The 16897-nt window shown below is 50.9% G+C and overlaps 1 protein-coding gene across 2 annotated transcripts; it reads right to left on the reverse strand.

The window, feature by feature from the left end:
• Window positions 1-3516: 3516 nt before the first annotated feature.
• Window positions 3517-6169, reverse strand: LOC128328969 (T-complex protein 1 subunit theta-like). 2 transcript variants are annotated; one of them, XM_053259290.1, is made up of 2 exons: window positions 6045-6169; window positions 3517-5244 (listed from the first exon to the last, which is right to left on the reverse strand). In XM_053259290.1, exon 2 carries the CDS (start codon window positions 5239-5241, stop codon window positions 3586-3588), a length of 1656 nt encoding a protein of 551 aa, XP_053115265.1. In that variant the 5' UTR covers window positions 5242-5244; window positions 6045-6169; the 3' UTR covers window positions 3517-3585. The 2 variants fall into 2 exon arrangements, with proteins under 2 accessions (XP_053115265.1, XP_053115264.1); XM_053259289.1 differs by having other exon boundaries at window positions 6012-6145.
• Window positions 6170-16897: the final 10728 nt, after the last annotated feature.

A 16897-nucleotide genomic window follows, 5' to 3' on the forward strand; every position in this document is an offset into this window, starting at 1 on the left:
AGGCTGCGGTTAACCATAGAATCTGCTTATACTGAGTCAGACCCCGGTCCATCTAGATAAGGATTGTCTACTCTGACTGGTAGCAGCTCTTCAGGATTTCAGTCTCCCCCAGCCCTCCCTGGAGAGGCTGCCAAGGACTGAACCTGGGACCTTCTGCATGCAAAGCAGATGCTCACCCACTAAGTTACAGCCCCACCTCCCGTCTTTTAGTAGTGATGGGTCCACACATGCTCAGAGGCACTCTTCATGATTACTAGTGCATGTATTACAGGCCAGCATTGTGCTTCCGAGCCTGAACCCTTGTGGTTCATGAGTGTCAACCTGATTTCATAGGAACAAAGCAAGCTGCCTTCTCGTGAGTCGGTCCCTTGATCCTCCTAGCTCAGGATTGTCTACCCAGACAGGCAGCGGCTTCTCCAGGACAGTTGCAGGCAGGAGTCTCTCTCAGGCCTCTCTTGGAGACGCTGCCAGGGAGGGAGCTTGGAACCTTCTGCCTGCAAGCGGGCAGGGGCTCTTCCGCTGAGCTACAGCCCCGTCCCCTCAGGGGAAGAACCTGAGATGAGGGTTTGTGAGGGAAGGGGTGCAGTTGTTAAAAAACGTCGGGAGCCCTTGCCTTAGGGGAAGGGCCGTAGCTCAGTGGCGGAGCAGAAAGTCCCAGGTCAACTCCCTGGCAGCATCTCCAGACAGAGCTGGGATTGGCTCCTGCCTGTCGCCTCGGAGAAGCCGCTGCCAGTCAGGGTAGACAGTACTGAGCTAGATGGACCACGGGCCTAACTCCGTAGAAGGCAGCACATCCCGAATGGTTTCCCTCCTGCTCATAATCAAAGGCTATCCGGAGGGAGATTCTCTTGTGCAAGTCCCGGGGACAGGGATCAGGAGCTTGCGCCACCTGTTTGTTGCAGTGGGGCTGCACCGGAGAACTGCCGCCGCCTGGGTTTTGGCTCTTGGGCCGGCCAGCTCTGTCAGGGGAACCCCCTCCATGGCGCCATGGCTCACTGGCCCGAGCCGCCTGCAGTGGGGGGAGCGCCCTTCCTGGGCTCCTGATGCTTCTCTCCTGTAGCCCCTCGTGTGGGTTGATGCGTGCGCATGCGTTGCACAGGCTGGCCAGCCCCTGGGGCTCTTCGGTTATGGTTTTCTGCGGCAGCCCCTTGTTCGGGGGTGCAAGCCGAGGGGAGGGTCACTGGCCCCACCTCTTGCCCAGGGGCTTCGGGCAGGCCGCGCGAGGGAGCAGTTCTCCCCATCCCTGTCAGCCTCCTCCTGCAAGCGCCTCATCCGAATGCCGGGCGGCGGCTGAGAATTGGCGTGGGTTAATACAATTGATTCCTGGGAGCCGGGCCTTGTTTGTGGGCCATTTAGTTAATTGCGGCTGGATGGGGGAAACGCGCTTGTTAATTGTGGTTCTTGGACGGCAGCGTCAAATGGCTGCAGGTGCAGCCTGCCGCGCTGAGTCCTGCTAATGGCTGGCATGCGCAGGCAGCGAGAGGCGGAAGCCACAGAGGCCCCCCTCCCCCCAGTTATGTATCACACACACCACACACACCACACAGGGGAGGTTTGACAAGGGGTGAATCTTTGGGGAGGCCTTGGAAGACCCTTGTGGGCTGACGGGCATGTCCGGTTTACTCTGGCGTAGGAGTTGTCTGTATCTGCATTTCTGTGCAAAGTGGACAAGGAGGACCCTGGTGGAACTGGGCAGTTGAGAGAGAACGGTAGGGATGTGCGAATTGATTCGGGTACAGAATGATTTGTACCCAGATCTACTTGTTCTGGGTGATTTGTGGAGAAAACAAACCGCCTCCGTGCTAGCTGGCCAGGTCCGGACCCAAAACAAATCGGGGGTGAATCGATTCGGGTACAAATCAGACCGAAAAAACTGATTCGTGCACATCCCTCGAGAACGGTGTGATCTGTGCCTGGGATGTCGGGAGACGTGGGCTCAGATCCCCACCCAGCTATGCAGCTCTCGGGGACATCGGAAGCTGCCTTAGACTGAGTCAGACTGTTGGCCCATCTAGCTCCGTGTTGTCCACTCGGACCGTCAGCTGCTCTCCGGGGTTTCAGGAAGGCGTCTCTCCCAGGCCTACCTGGAGATGTTGCCAGGGATTGAACCCGGGACCTTCTGCATGCCAAGCAGAGGCTCCACCACTGAGCTCATGGGCGCATGATCCCAAGCTGGGCCCAGTAACCCCAGAGCCATGCAGGGTTGTTGAAAAAAGAGCATCACTCCTGGAGATGACCCCATGAGCTCCTTGGAGGAATGGCAAGATGCAAATGCAAAATACACAAAAACGGTCCCTTGAGCCTCCCTTTTTCCTTCCTCTTCCTCTTTCCCCTTTCTGTCCTTTCCTGGCATGTAACGGGATGTCGCATGATCGGGAACCTGAGCTTGAATTTAGCGGTTCAGACTCTCCCCGCAGTCCGATGCTTCCCCTAAGCATCTAAGGAGTCCTCCCCCATTTTACTGAGCTCCCAACCAAACCCAATAGCCCATGTCTCCCCCTCAAGCTTCCCCGGTGTCTGCACCCCTCCTTGAATGTAGACCTCTTTGCCCCTCCCCACAGATATGTGCCAGAGCACTGGATTTGCATAGCCTATGTCAAGTCACAGAATCCAGCTTTTCTTGGGGCAGAATATGGGCTCCTTGTGCCTAGAATCCCTACAGATGTCAGGCTACAGTTTCCTATCATCCCTGACGATTGGCCACTGAGGTGGAGATGATTGGATTTGTAGTCCAAAAAGCTACTGACAGGCCAGAATTGTGCGCCATGGTTTATCACATGCACAGTGGGGTGGTTCACACAGTCATAAACTGGGGTAGGAGACGAGCTTTGCCCTGTTTTGGGAGTTGGATGCGCCCCAGTGTTGCAGCCATGTGTTAGATAAAAGCAAAGTCGGAGGTGGGGAGTTTGCTCATCTTTCAAGTTGCTGCTGGGTGCGATGAGCCTCCCCGACCCAGATTCCGTCCCCAGCTTCTGAACAAGGTAGGTGGGGAAAGCGTCCTATCCAGCTGGGGCTTGACGGACGAGCAAGCTCCTTGCCTCCGACCTTAGGAACATAGGAAGCAGCCATATACTGAGTCAGACCATAGGTCCATCTAGCTCAGTGTTGTCTACACAGACTGGCAGCAGCTTCTCCCAGGTTGCAGGCAGGAGTCTCTCTCAGCCCTATCTTGGAGATGCTGCCAGGGAGGGAACTTGGAACCTAGATGCTCTTCCCAGAGTGGCTCCATCCCCTGAGGGGAATATCTTGCAGTGCTCACAGTGGTCTCCCATTCATATGCAACCAGGGCGGACCCTGCTTAGCGAAGGGGACAAGTCATGCTTGCTGCCACAAGACCTTGTTTTTATCTAACCTACAATCACCAAATGAGGATGTGCCTAGCTCCCAAAACTGGGTGGGACCCATCTCCTACCCAGTTGTTGGTCATGCGTATGGCCCTACTCTCTGTCTTGCCCAGCACCATGATGGTGACCCCATGGCCTCTTAAAGAACAAACAGGAGACAGCAGAGACCCTGTCAACAACAGTCAGCGTACTTTATTTATCAGGCGATCTTGGTCGTCTTTTGGGATGCGGGAGCTCCCCTTCAATCCAGTGTGTCGGGTTCTTGGTCCCAGTTGGGGTTTTCCCCTCTGGGCTTGGGCCCTCCGCTCTTCTTGGCCACCATGATCTCACTCACACTCAGCAGCGTGACCACCGTCTGGGTAGCCAGCGTGATCCCCCGGTACTTTGCCAAGAAGGGGTCTAGCAGTTTTTCCTTGGCAGCATCGATTGTGCCGGCCACCTCCCCGCTCAGCTTGATGCCCGTGTTCTGGGTGCCCAGCTGGTGCTGCACCTCGATCTTTGCCATCACCTCGTTGACCGGCAGGCCCGCATTTTCTGCCAGGGTGGCTGGGAGGGTCTTCAAGGCCTGGGAGAACTCCAGGATGCCGTACTGCTCCGATCCCGGGTAATACATCCCCAGAGTGTTGAGCCGCACTGAGAGCGCCATTTCCGTGGCCCCGGCCCCAGGCAAGAGGCGGGAGTCACTGCCCAGAAGCTTGTAAACGTTGACCCCGTCCTGGATGGCTTCATCAACGCACTCCAGCATCTCCTTGGTGGCTCCTCTGAGTAGCAGGGTGACTACTGGACAAGTGGTGCCATCTTGACTGAAGACAACCACAGAGATGCTCCCGATCTCACTCATATAGACGCGTCGGCAGTTTCCGATCTCCTCCGGCTGCGGGGCGACCACGCTACGCAGCAGGGTGGCTCCCACTGCTTGGCAAAGGCACTGCAGCTCCAGACGAGAAGCCACTCGGACCACCATTATCCTGTACCTGTTGAGATAAAAGAGGGCCGAATCCTCCACCTTCCCCCCAACCACCAGCACGTTGATGCCGGTCTTGGCGATGGCCTGGATGTGTCGCTCCATCAGGCCTTCTTCGCCTTTGCTGAAATTCTTCAGCTCTGCGGCGCTGTTGAAGAGAACGGTGCCCTTCGCTTCCAACCCGGATGGGCCAAAGGGGCAACCGTAGACCGCGATCCGGGCCCTCTCCACCCGCCTGACGATCCCTTCGGCCTCCGTGCAAAGGACCATCCCTTCCAGGAGACAGGAGTCTGTCACGCTGCCCCCTGGGATTTTGCAGGTACGGATGAGATCTGGGTTGAAGGCTGTGCAGTCCGCGGGGAGCACCAGGATGCAGGCCTTGGCCACGAGTCTGGACAAGAACTTCTGGTGGCCGAAGACCTTGCTGCCCACCGTGGTCTGCAGGGCCAACAGCACCTCATCCATGTCACGTGGGTTTTTCAGCACGTGGCACGTCAGGCCAGGAAGGAGCCGCAGGGCCTCCTTACAGGCCATCTCGTAGCCGGCCCGGATGTGGACCACGGGGAGACCAGACCGCAGTAGCTTCTCTGCGTTCTCCAGCAGCGCTCCAGCTAGGAGGATGACAAAATTGGTGCCGTCACCAGTCTCTTCCTCTTGGGTTTCAGCCGCTGTACGCAGCAGGCAAGCAACCGGGTTCTCCAGCTCCAGCTCCCGCAAGATGGTGGCCGCGTGGGAGGTGTGGAAGGTCTTCCCAAGATGGTTGACCACCAACTTGTTGCGACCCAGAGGACCGTAGCAGCTGCGCAAGGAGCGGACCAGAGCTTTGCAGGCCGTGAGGTTGCTGAAAAGGGTCTCCTGGAGGCCGCTGAAGTACTTCATGCCTGCCTTGAGCATCTGAGGGAGGCCGGGGGCCACGGGGACGTGGGTAGCCATGACCTGTAGGGAGAGAGCCCGTGGGGTTCAGGGCTGGGAAGGAATGATGGTCCTGGAGGGGTGTATGGATCTTGGGGCACCTGACGCCCGAAAGGCTTGGACCCCAAAGCAAGAGGCCAGAAGACTGCCGGTCCTCAGAGGGGCCTCTTCACGACCAGGAAGAATCTAGAACCTAGATGATGTCATCAACTGCCAGAAGAGACCGCTGCCCCCACCTGCTCCAGTGCCACCCCTGATTACATTGGGCCTCTGTAAGGATTTTAATTGTAAGCCACTTTTAATGGCAAGCTAATCTTGGCTGGAAAGTGGGGTATGAGAACAGTCAGTACTTTCTGAAAACGAAAGGCTCCTGATTTGTGAAGCCATTCCTCCCCAAAGCACGCAGTTCCCTCCCACCCCTGCCCCTTGCCCCCTGCCCCATCTCAGTGGCCCCGAGGTGGCCCAACTGAGGCGCTCCAGGTGTTGCTGGACTACAACTCCCATCACCCCCAGCTTTAAAGCACTGTGGCTGTGGGTGGTGGGAGTTGTAGTCCAGCAACAGCTGGGGAGCCTCAGGCTGGCCACCCCTGCCCAAATGGATGGCCCTGTTTGGCCCTGCCTGAACCACAGTTTGGTCAGAGCTGCAGAATCTGTTTCCAGCATCCCGGAACCAGTCGCGTGGGCTAGGAACACACGGATCCCTCCAGAGAAGCGGTTAAATTTGTTTCTTTAAGAATAACAGTTCTGGGGCTTAAGACTGCCTGGAAATCCCATCCCTGAATTGGCAGCACCTTCCACCTTGTCCCCATGCACCAAGGAGTAACCTGCTGGAGCAAGGCGCGGAGAGACGGCTCCGGATGCCAGCAACCGGCGAGATGCCAGGGCTCGAGTGGCAGAAGCAACCAGTCAACGGCTGCTTCCAGGCGCAAATAAAGTCAAGGGGGTGATGCCTCAGTGGCGCATTCCAGAGGGCCGGGGCAGAGGAGGCCCGAAACAGCGGAGGCCCAGGGGATTCAAGAGAACCTCTTCTTCGCCATGAGTCCCACCACCCATTGAGATCATCTGGAGTCTGGAGAGGTTCGAACTTCACCGGCTCGTCTGGTGGCGGAGGGGAAGCAACCGGCTTAGAGAGCAGGAGGCTGTTGGTTCGAATCCCCGCTGGTGTGTTTCCCATATTCTGGGAAACTCCTATATTGGGCAGCAGCGATATAGGAAGGGGCTGAAAGGCATCACCTCATATTGAGCGGGCGAAGGCAATGGTCAACCCCTCCTGTATTCCACCAAGAAAACCACAGGGCTCTGTGGTCGCCAGGAGTTGACACTGACTCAACGGCACCACCTTTCCTTTCTTTCCCTTTCCTTTCCTTATATATAACAAATAAATAAATAAAACACAAACGGCGATTTTACGTGAGGCTTGCTGTACATGCATGCAGAGGATCATAGAGTTCCAGGCCTCTCCCAAGTCCTTTTGATGCCCTGAAGTGGGAGATCTTCCACTAACGGACATGGGGCACAATGGAGTGAAATTAAGTCATGGTAACCTGTGGGGCAGCCACATTTGGGATGCTGTGTGCAGTTAAGCTCGCTTTGCCTCCAACAGAATATTGTGCATCTGGAAAAGGTACCGAAAAGGGCAACCCAGAAGGGCAACCCAAAAACCGAAAAGGGCAACCCAAAAACCCAGCTCAGGACAAGGGCTAGAACAGCTTTCCTATGAGAAAAGGTTACAACATTTGTGCTTCCCCCATCTGGGAATGGAGTCTCAGCTCAGAGGAAGAGCATCTGTGTTGCAGGCAGAAGGCCTGCAATCTTTCCAGCTAGGGTTGGGAAAGGAAGACTCCTGCCTGACACACTGGGGGGCTGGCTGCTGCCAGCCAGAGCAGCCAATACTCAAACAGATGGACCAAGGGTCTGACTCAGCATAAGGCAGCTTCCTATGTTCCTATAGCTTTTTACTTTAGAAAAAGGTGACTAAGGGGGCATCGTAGAAGTTCAGAAAATCATGCATGATGTGGAGAAAGTGGATAGACAGGAGTCTATCCTGAGGCTCTCCAGCTGTTGGACCACAACTCCCATCGTCCCCAGCTGTAATAATTTGCAGTCCAGCATCAACTGGAGAGCCTCAGGTTGGCCAGCCCTGTACTAGAACTTGGAAGGACCTCTCCGTCTCTGATGCTGGGGCAAAATCAACAGGAGAGAGCTGGTTGCCTCCCTGCTCTGTTTGTGGGCTTCCCACAGCTTCGGGTTGGCCCCTGTGAGAAGCAGGACTTGGGGGGTATGACCCAGCTGGGCAACTTGGGGGGTATGACCCAGCTGGGCAACTCTTCAGTGCTTGTGTGTTCACCAAGATGGTCGCCTTAAAATGGTCAATAACGCAAAACTATTCAACACCAATGAAACAAAGCAGGCCTACAAGAAAGAACAAGTCAAGAACTGAGCAGAAAAATGGAAAAAATAAGCCCCTGCATGGTCAATATTTGCACAATATAAGTGGAAAATCAGACATCACCAAGACCTGGCAATGGCTTAAGAATGGTTGCTTGAAGAAAGAAACAGAGGGTTTAATACTGGCTGCGCAAGAACAGGCACTAAGAACAAATGCAATAAGAGCAAAAGTCGAAAAATCCACAACAAACAGCAAGTGCCGCCTTTGTAAAGAAGCAGATGAAACCGTGGACCACCTAATCAGCTGTTGTAAAAAGATCGCACAGACTGACTACAAACAAAGGCATGACAAGGTAGCAGGGATGATACACTGGAACATCTGCAAAAAATACAAGCTACCTGTAGCCAAACATTGGTGGGACCATAAAATTGAAAAAGTTGAAGAAAACGAAGATGTAAAAATATTATGGGACTTCCGACTACAAACAGACAAACATCGGCCACACAATACACCAGATATCACTGTAGTCAAGAAGAAAGAAAAACAAGTGAAAATAATCGACATAGCAATACCAGGGGCTAGCAGAATAGAAGAAAAAGAAATAGAAAAAATCACCAAATACAAAGATCTACAAATTGAAATTGAAAGGCTGTGGCAGAAAAAGACCAAAATAATCCCAGTGGTAATTGGCGCCCTGGGTGCAGTTCCAAAAGACCTCAAAGAGCACCTCAACACTATAGGGGCCACAGAAATCACCATCAGCCAGTTACAAAAAGCAGCTTTACTGGGAACAGCCTATATTCTGCGACGATATCTATAACCATTGACAATAAAATTCGGCCATCCCAGGTCCTTGGGAAGGACTCGATGTCTGGATAAAACAAACCAGTCAATAACACCTGTATGACTGTGTAAACAAGAGATAATAATAAACAAAAAAGCCTTTAGCCTTTCCTTGTAGGGAAGATACTTCAAGTACCTGATTGTTATGGGGGTGGGCGTTTCCTACACCCTTTTAATGTCTGAATGTGGGCAGCTGCCTTAGACAGTGCCCGACCCTTGGTCTGTCTCGCTCAGCGTTGTCTACACTGACCATCAGCAGCTCTCCAGGGTTCCTCTCAGGAGTCCCTCCCAGCCCTACTTGGAGATGCTGCCAGGGGGTGAACCGGGGACCTTCTGTCTGCAAAGAAGAGGCTCTGCCATTGCACTATGGAAAGGGAGGCATAAAAAGTGGGGAAGTGATGCCCAGGGCGGGGGTCTGAAGACTCTGGGGCTGCTGGCATTGATTCTGCCTGGGCTAGCCCAGCCTCTCTCTCTCTCTCTCTCTCTCTGTGTATGCGGCCAGGCCTTTCTTCTAGTAATTGTTTCTCAAGTTGCCGATTTGGTATCCAAACATATTTGAGCAAAGACACCATTTAGTCTCCTCCCAGGGCAACTTGATGTGGCACCAACGTTCCTCACCCCGCATTACTCGGAGAAGTGAGGAGCCAGATGGGTAGGCAGGCAGGCCTTTGGGTCTTGCACTGTGCCATGCTGGCAGAGAAGGGCGTCTTTCCGCTTGTAATGGGATACTTAGAAAGTCATCACTGGCTAATTTGCCTAATGACGCCCCTTGCGTGAAGGTCTTAATGGCGCTGGTAAAATAACCCTTCATTTATCCAGGCCACGCGGCTTCCCCGGCCGTCAGGCACAAGGCTGCAACTCTATGGCTGGCCTACCTTGGCTAGTCTGAATAAATGCACAGACTTCCTCGCTGTGGAGAGAATGGGCTTCTTTTAGGGGATTTGTTTCGAAGGGAATGTGCCCCCAATATTAGGGGAAACTGAGCTGAGCCTGCCTCATCTGTGCCCACTAATACGACAAACCTCCTGTGTAGATATGCAGTGACCGAGAGGGACTGTTTCCAAAGGTTTGGGGAAGACAGGCACTTTGCACATGCTCAGATAGTATATGCTGACAGCACGTGTGGACAGGAGATTCAGGAAAAGCAAAAGAAAGGACGTCATCTTCATCAGCCCCTAATTAGTGGTGGTTCTCTTACACTGAGCAGGCAGAGAGCAATGGTGGTCCCTGTTCAGTACCAGCACAGCGTCTTTTCCAGTGGCTGTTTGCTGGCATCTCCCTTGTGCCTTTTTGTTGTCAAATTGTGAGTCCTTTTGGGACAGGAACCATCCTTTTCTTTTAGTGTTTAAACCACTTGGAGAGCTTTCTTGGGTTGAAAAGTGAAATATATGTGTAGTGATCAGTCACCCCTCCCCCTAAAGAGTTAGCAGGGAGTGAACCCTTGTCTTGACTGACACGCTGGTGAACTCTAGGGCAGCCAATCAGTACACCAGGTGGGTGGGACCTAGAGAGCAGTTGTGGGGAATTCTGGGAACAAGAAGGGCAGGTTTTTGTTAGAGAAGCAGGACATCTGGCTATGGAGGCTGGCTGCAGGAGAAGGACTGCAGCTCTTGGAAGAGAGAACTGCAGGGGCTTGATTCTCAACCGGTGTTTGGTGAGTTCAAGGAAAAGGGAAGTTTAGTCTAGGGAAAGTTTTGTTTAGTCAGACTTTGCATTAGAATTTCTATTTCTTTGGGGTGTGTGCTTTTGCATATTCCTAATACTATTTTATTATAGTTCATCTGCAACATATTTGAAATAAGAAACACTAGTCTCTGCCCATCCTACCTAGGGCATTGCAAAGGACTCTGTAAACATTTAAATGTGCCTGAGACAACCTATTTTTGTAACCTACTAAGTATCTTTGAGTGTATCTAAGAAAGCTAGAAGCCTCAGATGGAAGCAATCTGTAGTAATTGAATAAAACTGGGTTTCCCCCCGTTCTTTCCTTTTTACAAGCCTCTCCAAGTAGATTTTTTTTTTTAACTCAAGAAAAGGTGGGGTGGGGGAAGGGGAGTTATCTGGTGCAAATACATCCTCAGATGTTCAGCAGCTATCAGTTTCCTCACCACATGTAGGCTTGCACGTGGAAGATTGTTGTGCTTATCCAATAGCAAAATAAAGAGAGCTTCCCTTGGGATTCCACCCCAAGCCTGGGGAGGTTCACGCTCTGTTGATAAGCAGGGTGGTGGTGGCAGCCTTTGAACCTACCGATAATTACAGGATAGTTTTAGGAGAAGCCTAGCCAGAAAGCTCAGCAGGGATGATTCAGCATTTCTTTCCCTCACGTGAGCTTGCTCTGAGACAAAGGCTTTAATCTGCTACAATGCGTCTTCTGAAGAATAATACAAACAACAACAACAACAACTGCCCTTTGGCATTCTGCCACAGCCGGTGATTATGGCCATTGGCTTAGGTCAGGGATTTCCCAGCCTTGAGTCCCCAAAGGCCATTGTGACTAGGGTTGATGGGAGTTGTAGTCCAACAACATCTGGGCACCCAAGCCTGGGAACCCCTGGTCTATTTACTTCATAGATTCCAGGGCTGAGCACTGCTGGCCACCAAAAGAAAGATTCTAGAGCGAAGCTGCATTGTAAGAGCTGTGTAGTGCCTCCCTTTTTTCCTACTTGGTATGTCTTCCTTGGTGGAAACAAATGACCCAAAACTCCAGTTTGGAGTCAACTCCAGGCAGTATTGTAGGAAACTGATTATCTAGACCCATTTCAAACTGGTTTTCGGGCAGGCTATAGGGTGGAGACTGCCTTGGTTGGCCTGCTGGACTATCTCCAACTGGGAATTGATGAAGGAGGTGTGACTCTGTTGGTCCTTTTGGATCTCTCAGTGACTTCTAATACTATTGACCATAGTATCCTTCTGGAGATCTGAGGGGTTTGGGAATGGAAGACACTGCTTTGAAGTGGTTCCACTCCTAACTCTTGGGCAGATTCTAGATGGTGTCACTTGGAGACTGTTGCTCTTCAAAATCGGAACTTTCCTATGGTGTCCCTCAGGGCTCCATACCGTCTCCAGTGCTTTTTAATATCTACATGAAACCACTGGGAGAGATCATCAGGAGATTTGGTGCAGGGTGTTATCAGTATGCTGATGACACTCAAATCTATTTCTCCATGTTAACATCATCAAGAGAAAGCATAAACTCCCTAAATGCCTGCCTAGAGGAAGTGATGGGCTAGATGAGGGATAACAAACTGAGACTTAATCCAGATAAGATGGGTGTAGTTATTGTGCAGAGTCAGAACTTGGGAGATGATTTTGATCTGCCAGTTCTGGATGGGGTCACACTTCCCCAGAAGGGACAGGTACACAGTCTGGGGGTGCTTCTGGACATGGACCTCTTCCCGGTGTCCCAGGTTGAGGAGGTGGTGACCAGAGGTGCTTTCTATCAGCTTCGGCTGATCAGCCAGCTGGCTGATATGCCAGCTGTTTCTTGAAATAAACAACCTCAGAACAGTGGTACATATGCTGGCAACCTCCAGACTTGACTACTGCAATGCGCTCTGTGTGGGGCTGCCTTTATATGTAGTCTGGAAACTGCAGTTGGTACAGAATATGGCAGCCAGGTTGGTCTCTGGGTCATCTCCTGATGATGACCCTGAGCCCCTGGTGGCACAGTGCCCCTGGTGGCACAGTGGTAAAACTGTCGCCCTGTAACCAGAAGGTTACAAGTTCAATCCTGACCAGGGGCTCAAGGTGACTCAGCCTTCCATCCTTCCGAGGTCGGTAAAATGAGTACCCAGAATGTTGGGGGCAATATGCTAAATCATTGTAAACCGCTTAGAGAGCTCCGGCTATAGAGCGGTATATAAAAATGTAAATGCTAAAAATGTAAATGCTATCTCGAGAGACCACATTACTCCAGTATTGAAAGAGCTACACTGGCTACCAATAAGTTGCTGGGCAAAATACAAGGTGCAGGTTATAACTTATAAAGCCCTAAACAATTTAGGCCCTGGGTATTTAAGAGAACATCTTCTTCGCCACGAGTCCCACCGCCCATTGAGATCACCTGGAGAGCTTCTTCTGCAGTTGCCACTGGCTTGTCTGGTGGCTACTCAGGGACGGGTCTTCTCCACTGCTGCCCCAAAGCTTTGGAACACGCTTCCTGCTGAAATAAGAGCCTCTCCATCTCTGACAACGTTTTAAATGTCTCTAAAGACTCATTTTTTCACCCAAGCTTTTTAACTGGACTTGTGGCTTTAAATAATTTTAAGGTTTTTATGTCTGTTTTAATTTGTTTAATGTTGTTGTAAGCCATCCAGAGACGGAAATTGAGGGTGTGTACACATATAATAAACAAACAAGATAAACAAACTCCAGTAGGTATCAGTCCAAGTGACAGCGATATGAACCTCAGTCCTTCCTAGACCCCTGAGTGCAAATCAGAACCCCCCGCCCCACCCTACCCCCTTGCTAACCCACCCGTGACGGGGACTCTCATTTCTACCCCAGCTGCCTTCCTGACCCCTGACCCCTCTCTCCTAGGTGGACACGGCTAGGGCCATGCAACTTTGGCCTGCTCTTTTATGCTCTTGCTTCCTTCCCATGTGTCGCTCTGGTGCATTTCTAATCTCCATGTGTCCTTTCTCCTGAGCCTGGGCCTTCTCTCTCTCTCTCTCTCCCCCAGAGGCAAAACAAATGTTATTTGGTCTGTGAATCTGTGATTTATAACAAAAGGCGTGGGGAGTGTCTGTGTGTGAAGACTGAGGGGAGCGGACTGCTGTTCCCAGGGGTCTTGGGGAACAATGACTTTTGCCTGGTAGTACCAAGACTCTCCTTGAAAACTAGCCGGGGTGTTGAGAAGCCTTGTTTCATCCTTCACAGCTTTCTCTCCCTGAGCTGGGCTCTGGTGAAAAATGCTCCAGTGAGGCAGACTGAGGCCCTTTTTCCTTTCCAAAGGAGAGCCTTGCAGAGGAAACAAGGATCCTGTGTATGACTCCAGGATCTGTCCTTTTCTCCCCAATGATATGGCACCCCCCACAGCCCAGTCCTTTAGCCAGGGCCAAACAGAACTCCTCCATGGGATGAGTGGGCTTGGTGGGCACCAGATGGACGCCAGCCGCTGACCTGGAGATCTTCGGTTGCCTTCATGGCTACAGGCAACAGGGCCAAGGAGCTTTTGCAGGGCTAATGAAGGGTTGTCGTGTGTGCACGTGTGCGTGCAGGTATACAGAAGCTATGTGCAGGGAAATGGATAGGCAGAGGTAGCAGAATGCATTTATTCTGTTTGTTTATTTGGAAGATGCATCCCAAACCCTTCAGTGTCTGCACTGACAAGATTAAGAAATTAACTGGTGTAGAAGTTGGATCAAGGGCACTGTACATAAGGCCGAAGTGAGTGCAATATGACCTCAATGAACGGCAATACAGGTCTATGTCACCATTAAGCAAAAAGCCCTCCCGATCCTGATGAAAATCACAAGACAAAGAACTTATGCCATGTATTGTGATTTCCCCCCAGGCAATCTCTTGATTGGGACAGGAGCTCTGTGTGTGTGTGTGTGTGTGTGTGTGTGTGTGTGTGTGTGTGTGTGGCACTGCAAGGCTGAGAGAGAAAGGCAGCAGCCACCCAAGCTGCACAGAGCTGGCTGGATCCAGATGCTCACACGCAAAAGGACTCTGCTTTGCCAGGATGTGTGAGACCCCCTTGCCTCCCTTCTCTCCCCCCCCACCGCCTGCCTCTCTGGGAGAAGAATCCATTTGGAGCCTCATTATTAGCAACACCCGTGGCTTCCAGGTAGCATAGCATCCTCAGTCCGCTGCCAGGAAGGTAGATTAACTGGCTGTTTTGCACAGTCTTATCGGCCCAGGAGCCATCAGCGGCCCTGGATTATCAGCAGGTTCCCAGCAAGCCCTGTTATTAAGCCCCTATCTTCTGGTTGCCACCACAAGCCGCTCAGGCGGTGGCACAGCTTTGATAGACGTGAGTTGGTGACAAAGGGGACCGTTTGGCGCAGGGATGGAGAATGCAGTCCTGTCCGTGAGAAGCAGCGGCAATTAAAAGAGAAGGGGCGGGAAAGGAACACACTACCTTGGGGAATCGGATATGGAGGGTTTTTCTCACACTGGCCACCAGCCATGATATGCATCCAGGAGAGAGGCCCCCAGCCTGTTCTGGAAGCCAGGACACGTGACAGACTCAGGTATTGATACAGTTGGTTCTGATGTTCCGCGGTCCCCAAGCAGTGAAGTTTAGGATGTTTTTGCAAGGATTGGAGACTTGTAGCATCTTCGTAATGATCTGTTTACTTATGAATGTGCAAGCGGAAACATGATTACAGGGGTGCAGAAGCTTTTCTGATATTTGTAGGCTGCTGTGGGGTTCTGTAGCTTGGAAGTTCTGCTGTAGCGGTTTTATGAGGTTTTTGTTGACTTTTAATTATCTTGCAATTGCAGTACTTTAAATGATAATTCTTTCTTTAAAAAAATGTTTTGTCTTCTACACTGCTTTGGGCACTTTTAAATAGGAAAGTGGCCAATAAGTATAAAAAAGAAATAATTAAATAAATATTGATGAAAACATAAAGAGAGCTTCGATGGATCAGGCCCTAGACCTATCCAGTCCAGCATCCTGTTTCCCATAGTGGCCGACCCAATGATGCCTCTGGGAAGCCCCCAACCAGGAGATGAAGGCATGCCCCTTCTCCTGCTGTTGCTCTTCTGCAACTGGTATTTAGAGGTATCCTGGCTCTGAGCCTGGAGGTAGCCTATAGCCATCTAGACTAGTAGCCACTGATAGACCTGTCCTCCGTGAATGATGATGATGATCACACGAGATGCAACTGGCACTTCCCTCCTAATAGCTGCTCCATCAGGTGTGCATGCCAGTGTTGCCTGTGACTAAGGCAAGGACCACTCATGCCCAACATAGTGAAGAAAGAGACTCTTTATATGTAAAAGAGAATAGAATATATTTCACAATCAGATATTTTATCACTTGATACCATTAATATGATATATGAAACAGTAGTATAATGGACATAGAATTTCAGGATCACAATACAAGAACAGTAGAATTGTTCAAACCTTTCAAAATGTCAACTCCTCTAAGGAGTAAACTCCAGTTAATAAGTCCCATCAAATTGCTCTGAAGGCAAGACGTTCTGGTGAGAACTACACTGCCTACTTTCCTTTCACTATTATTTTAATTGATAATTGCCATCTTCACAAGTTAGCCCACATTCACCTCATTCACGCATCCGCCATCTTGAATTGGGTTGGATGACATCATCACAAACTACACCATTGAGTAGCTACTACCACTGTACCAAATTTGGTCCATATCAGGTAGGTCAATGGTTCCCAAACTGGGAGCCTCCAGATGTTGCTGAACTACAGCTCCCATCATCCCCAGGCACAATAAAGTGTAGCTGGGGCTGATGAGAGTTGTAGTTCAGCAACATCTGGAGGCTCCTAGTTTGGGAACCACTGAAGTAGGTGGTTCACATTAGCCACCTTGAGCTCAAATGTCCATGCATCCGCCATCTTGAATTGGGGTGAATGACATCACAACAAACTATGCCATTGAGATATCCCTATGTGTCACTACAACTGTAATAAATTTTGTCCAAATTGGTTCAAGCATTGCGAAGTTGATAGGGGAGCACGTACACACACACACACACACACACACACATGCTGGGTGATCTCATGAGCTTAATTTCCTTAAGGAAAGCAGGCTAAAATCACTGTAGATTCTAGGTGGTATCGCTCAGAGATAGCTGCTCAAGTCTGAAACAAGAGCTATTGTATGGTGTCCCTAAGGGCTCCATCCTTTCTCCAGTGCTTTTTAACATCTATATGAAACCACTGGGTGAGAACATCAGGTTTGCAGCTGGGTGTTATCAATACATTGATGATAACCAAATCTATTTCTCCATGACATCATCACCAGGAAATGACATAACCCCCGCCCCTCCAAATCCCTGCCTGTAGGCAGTAATGGACTGGATGAGGGATAATAAATTGAAACTGAATCCAAGCAAGAAGGAGGTACTGGGATCCTACTTTGAGGGATGTGATAGATCCTCCTGTTCTGAATGGGGTTACATTCCCCCTAAAGGATCAGCTGCGTAGCTTGGGAGTGTTTCTGGACCCAGGCCTCACTCTGTTTTTTCAGGTTGAGGCTATCACCAGGAATGCCTTCTATCAACTTTGGTTGATATGACAGCTGCATCTACCTTGAAGATAATGATCGCAGAGCTGTGGTGCACTCTCTGGTCACCTCCAGGCTTGATTACTGCACTGCGCTCTACATGGGGCTGCCTTTGTATGTAGTTCGCAAACTTCAGTTGGTCCAAAATGCAGTGGCTAGATTGGTCTCCTGGGTTTCTCGGAGAGACCATATTATGCCTGTCTTAAAACAATTGCATTGGCTGCCAATAGGTT

This window comes from Hemicordylus capensis, chromosome 6 (genome assembly GCF_027244095.1).
Source record: "Hemicordylus capensis ecotype Gifberg chromosome 6, rHemCap1.1.pri, whole genome shotgun sequence".
Classification (NCBI taxonomy): Eukaryota; Metazoa; Chordata; class Lepidosauria; order Squamata; family Cordylidae; genus Hemicordylus; species Hemicordylus capensis.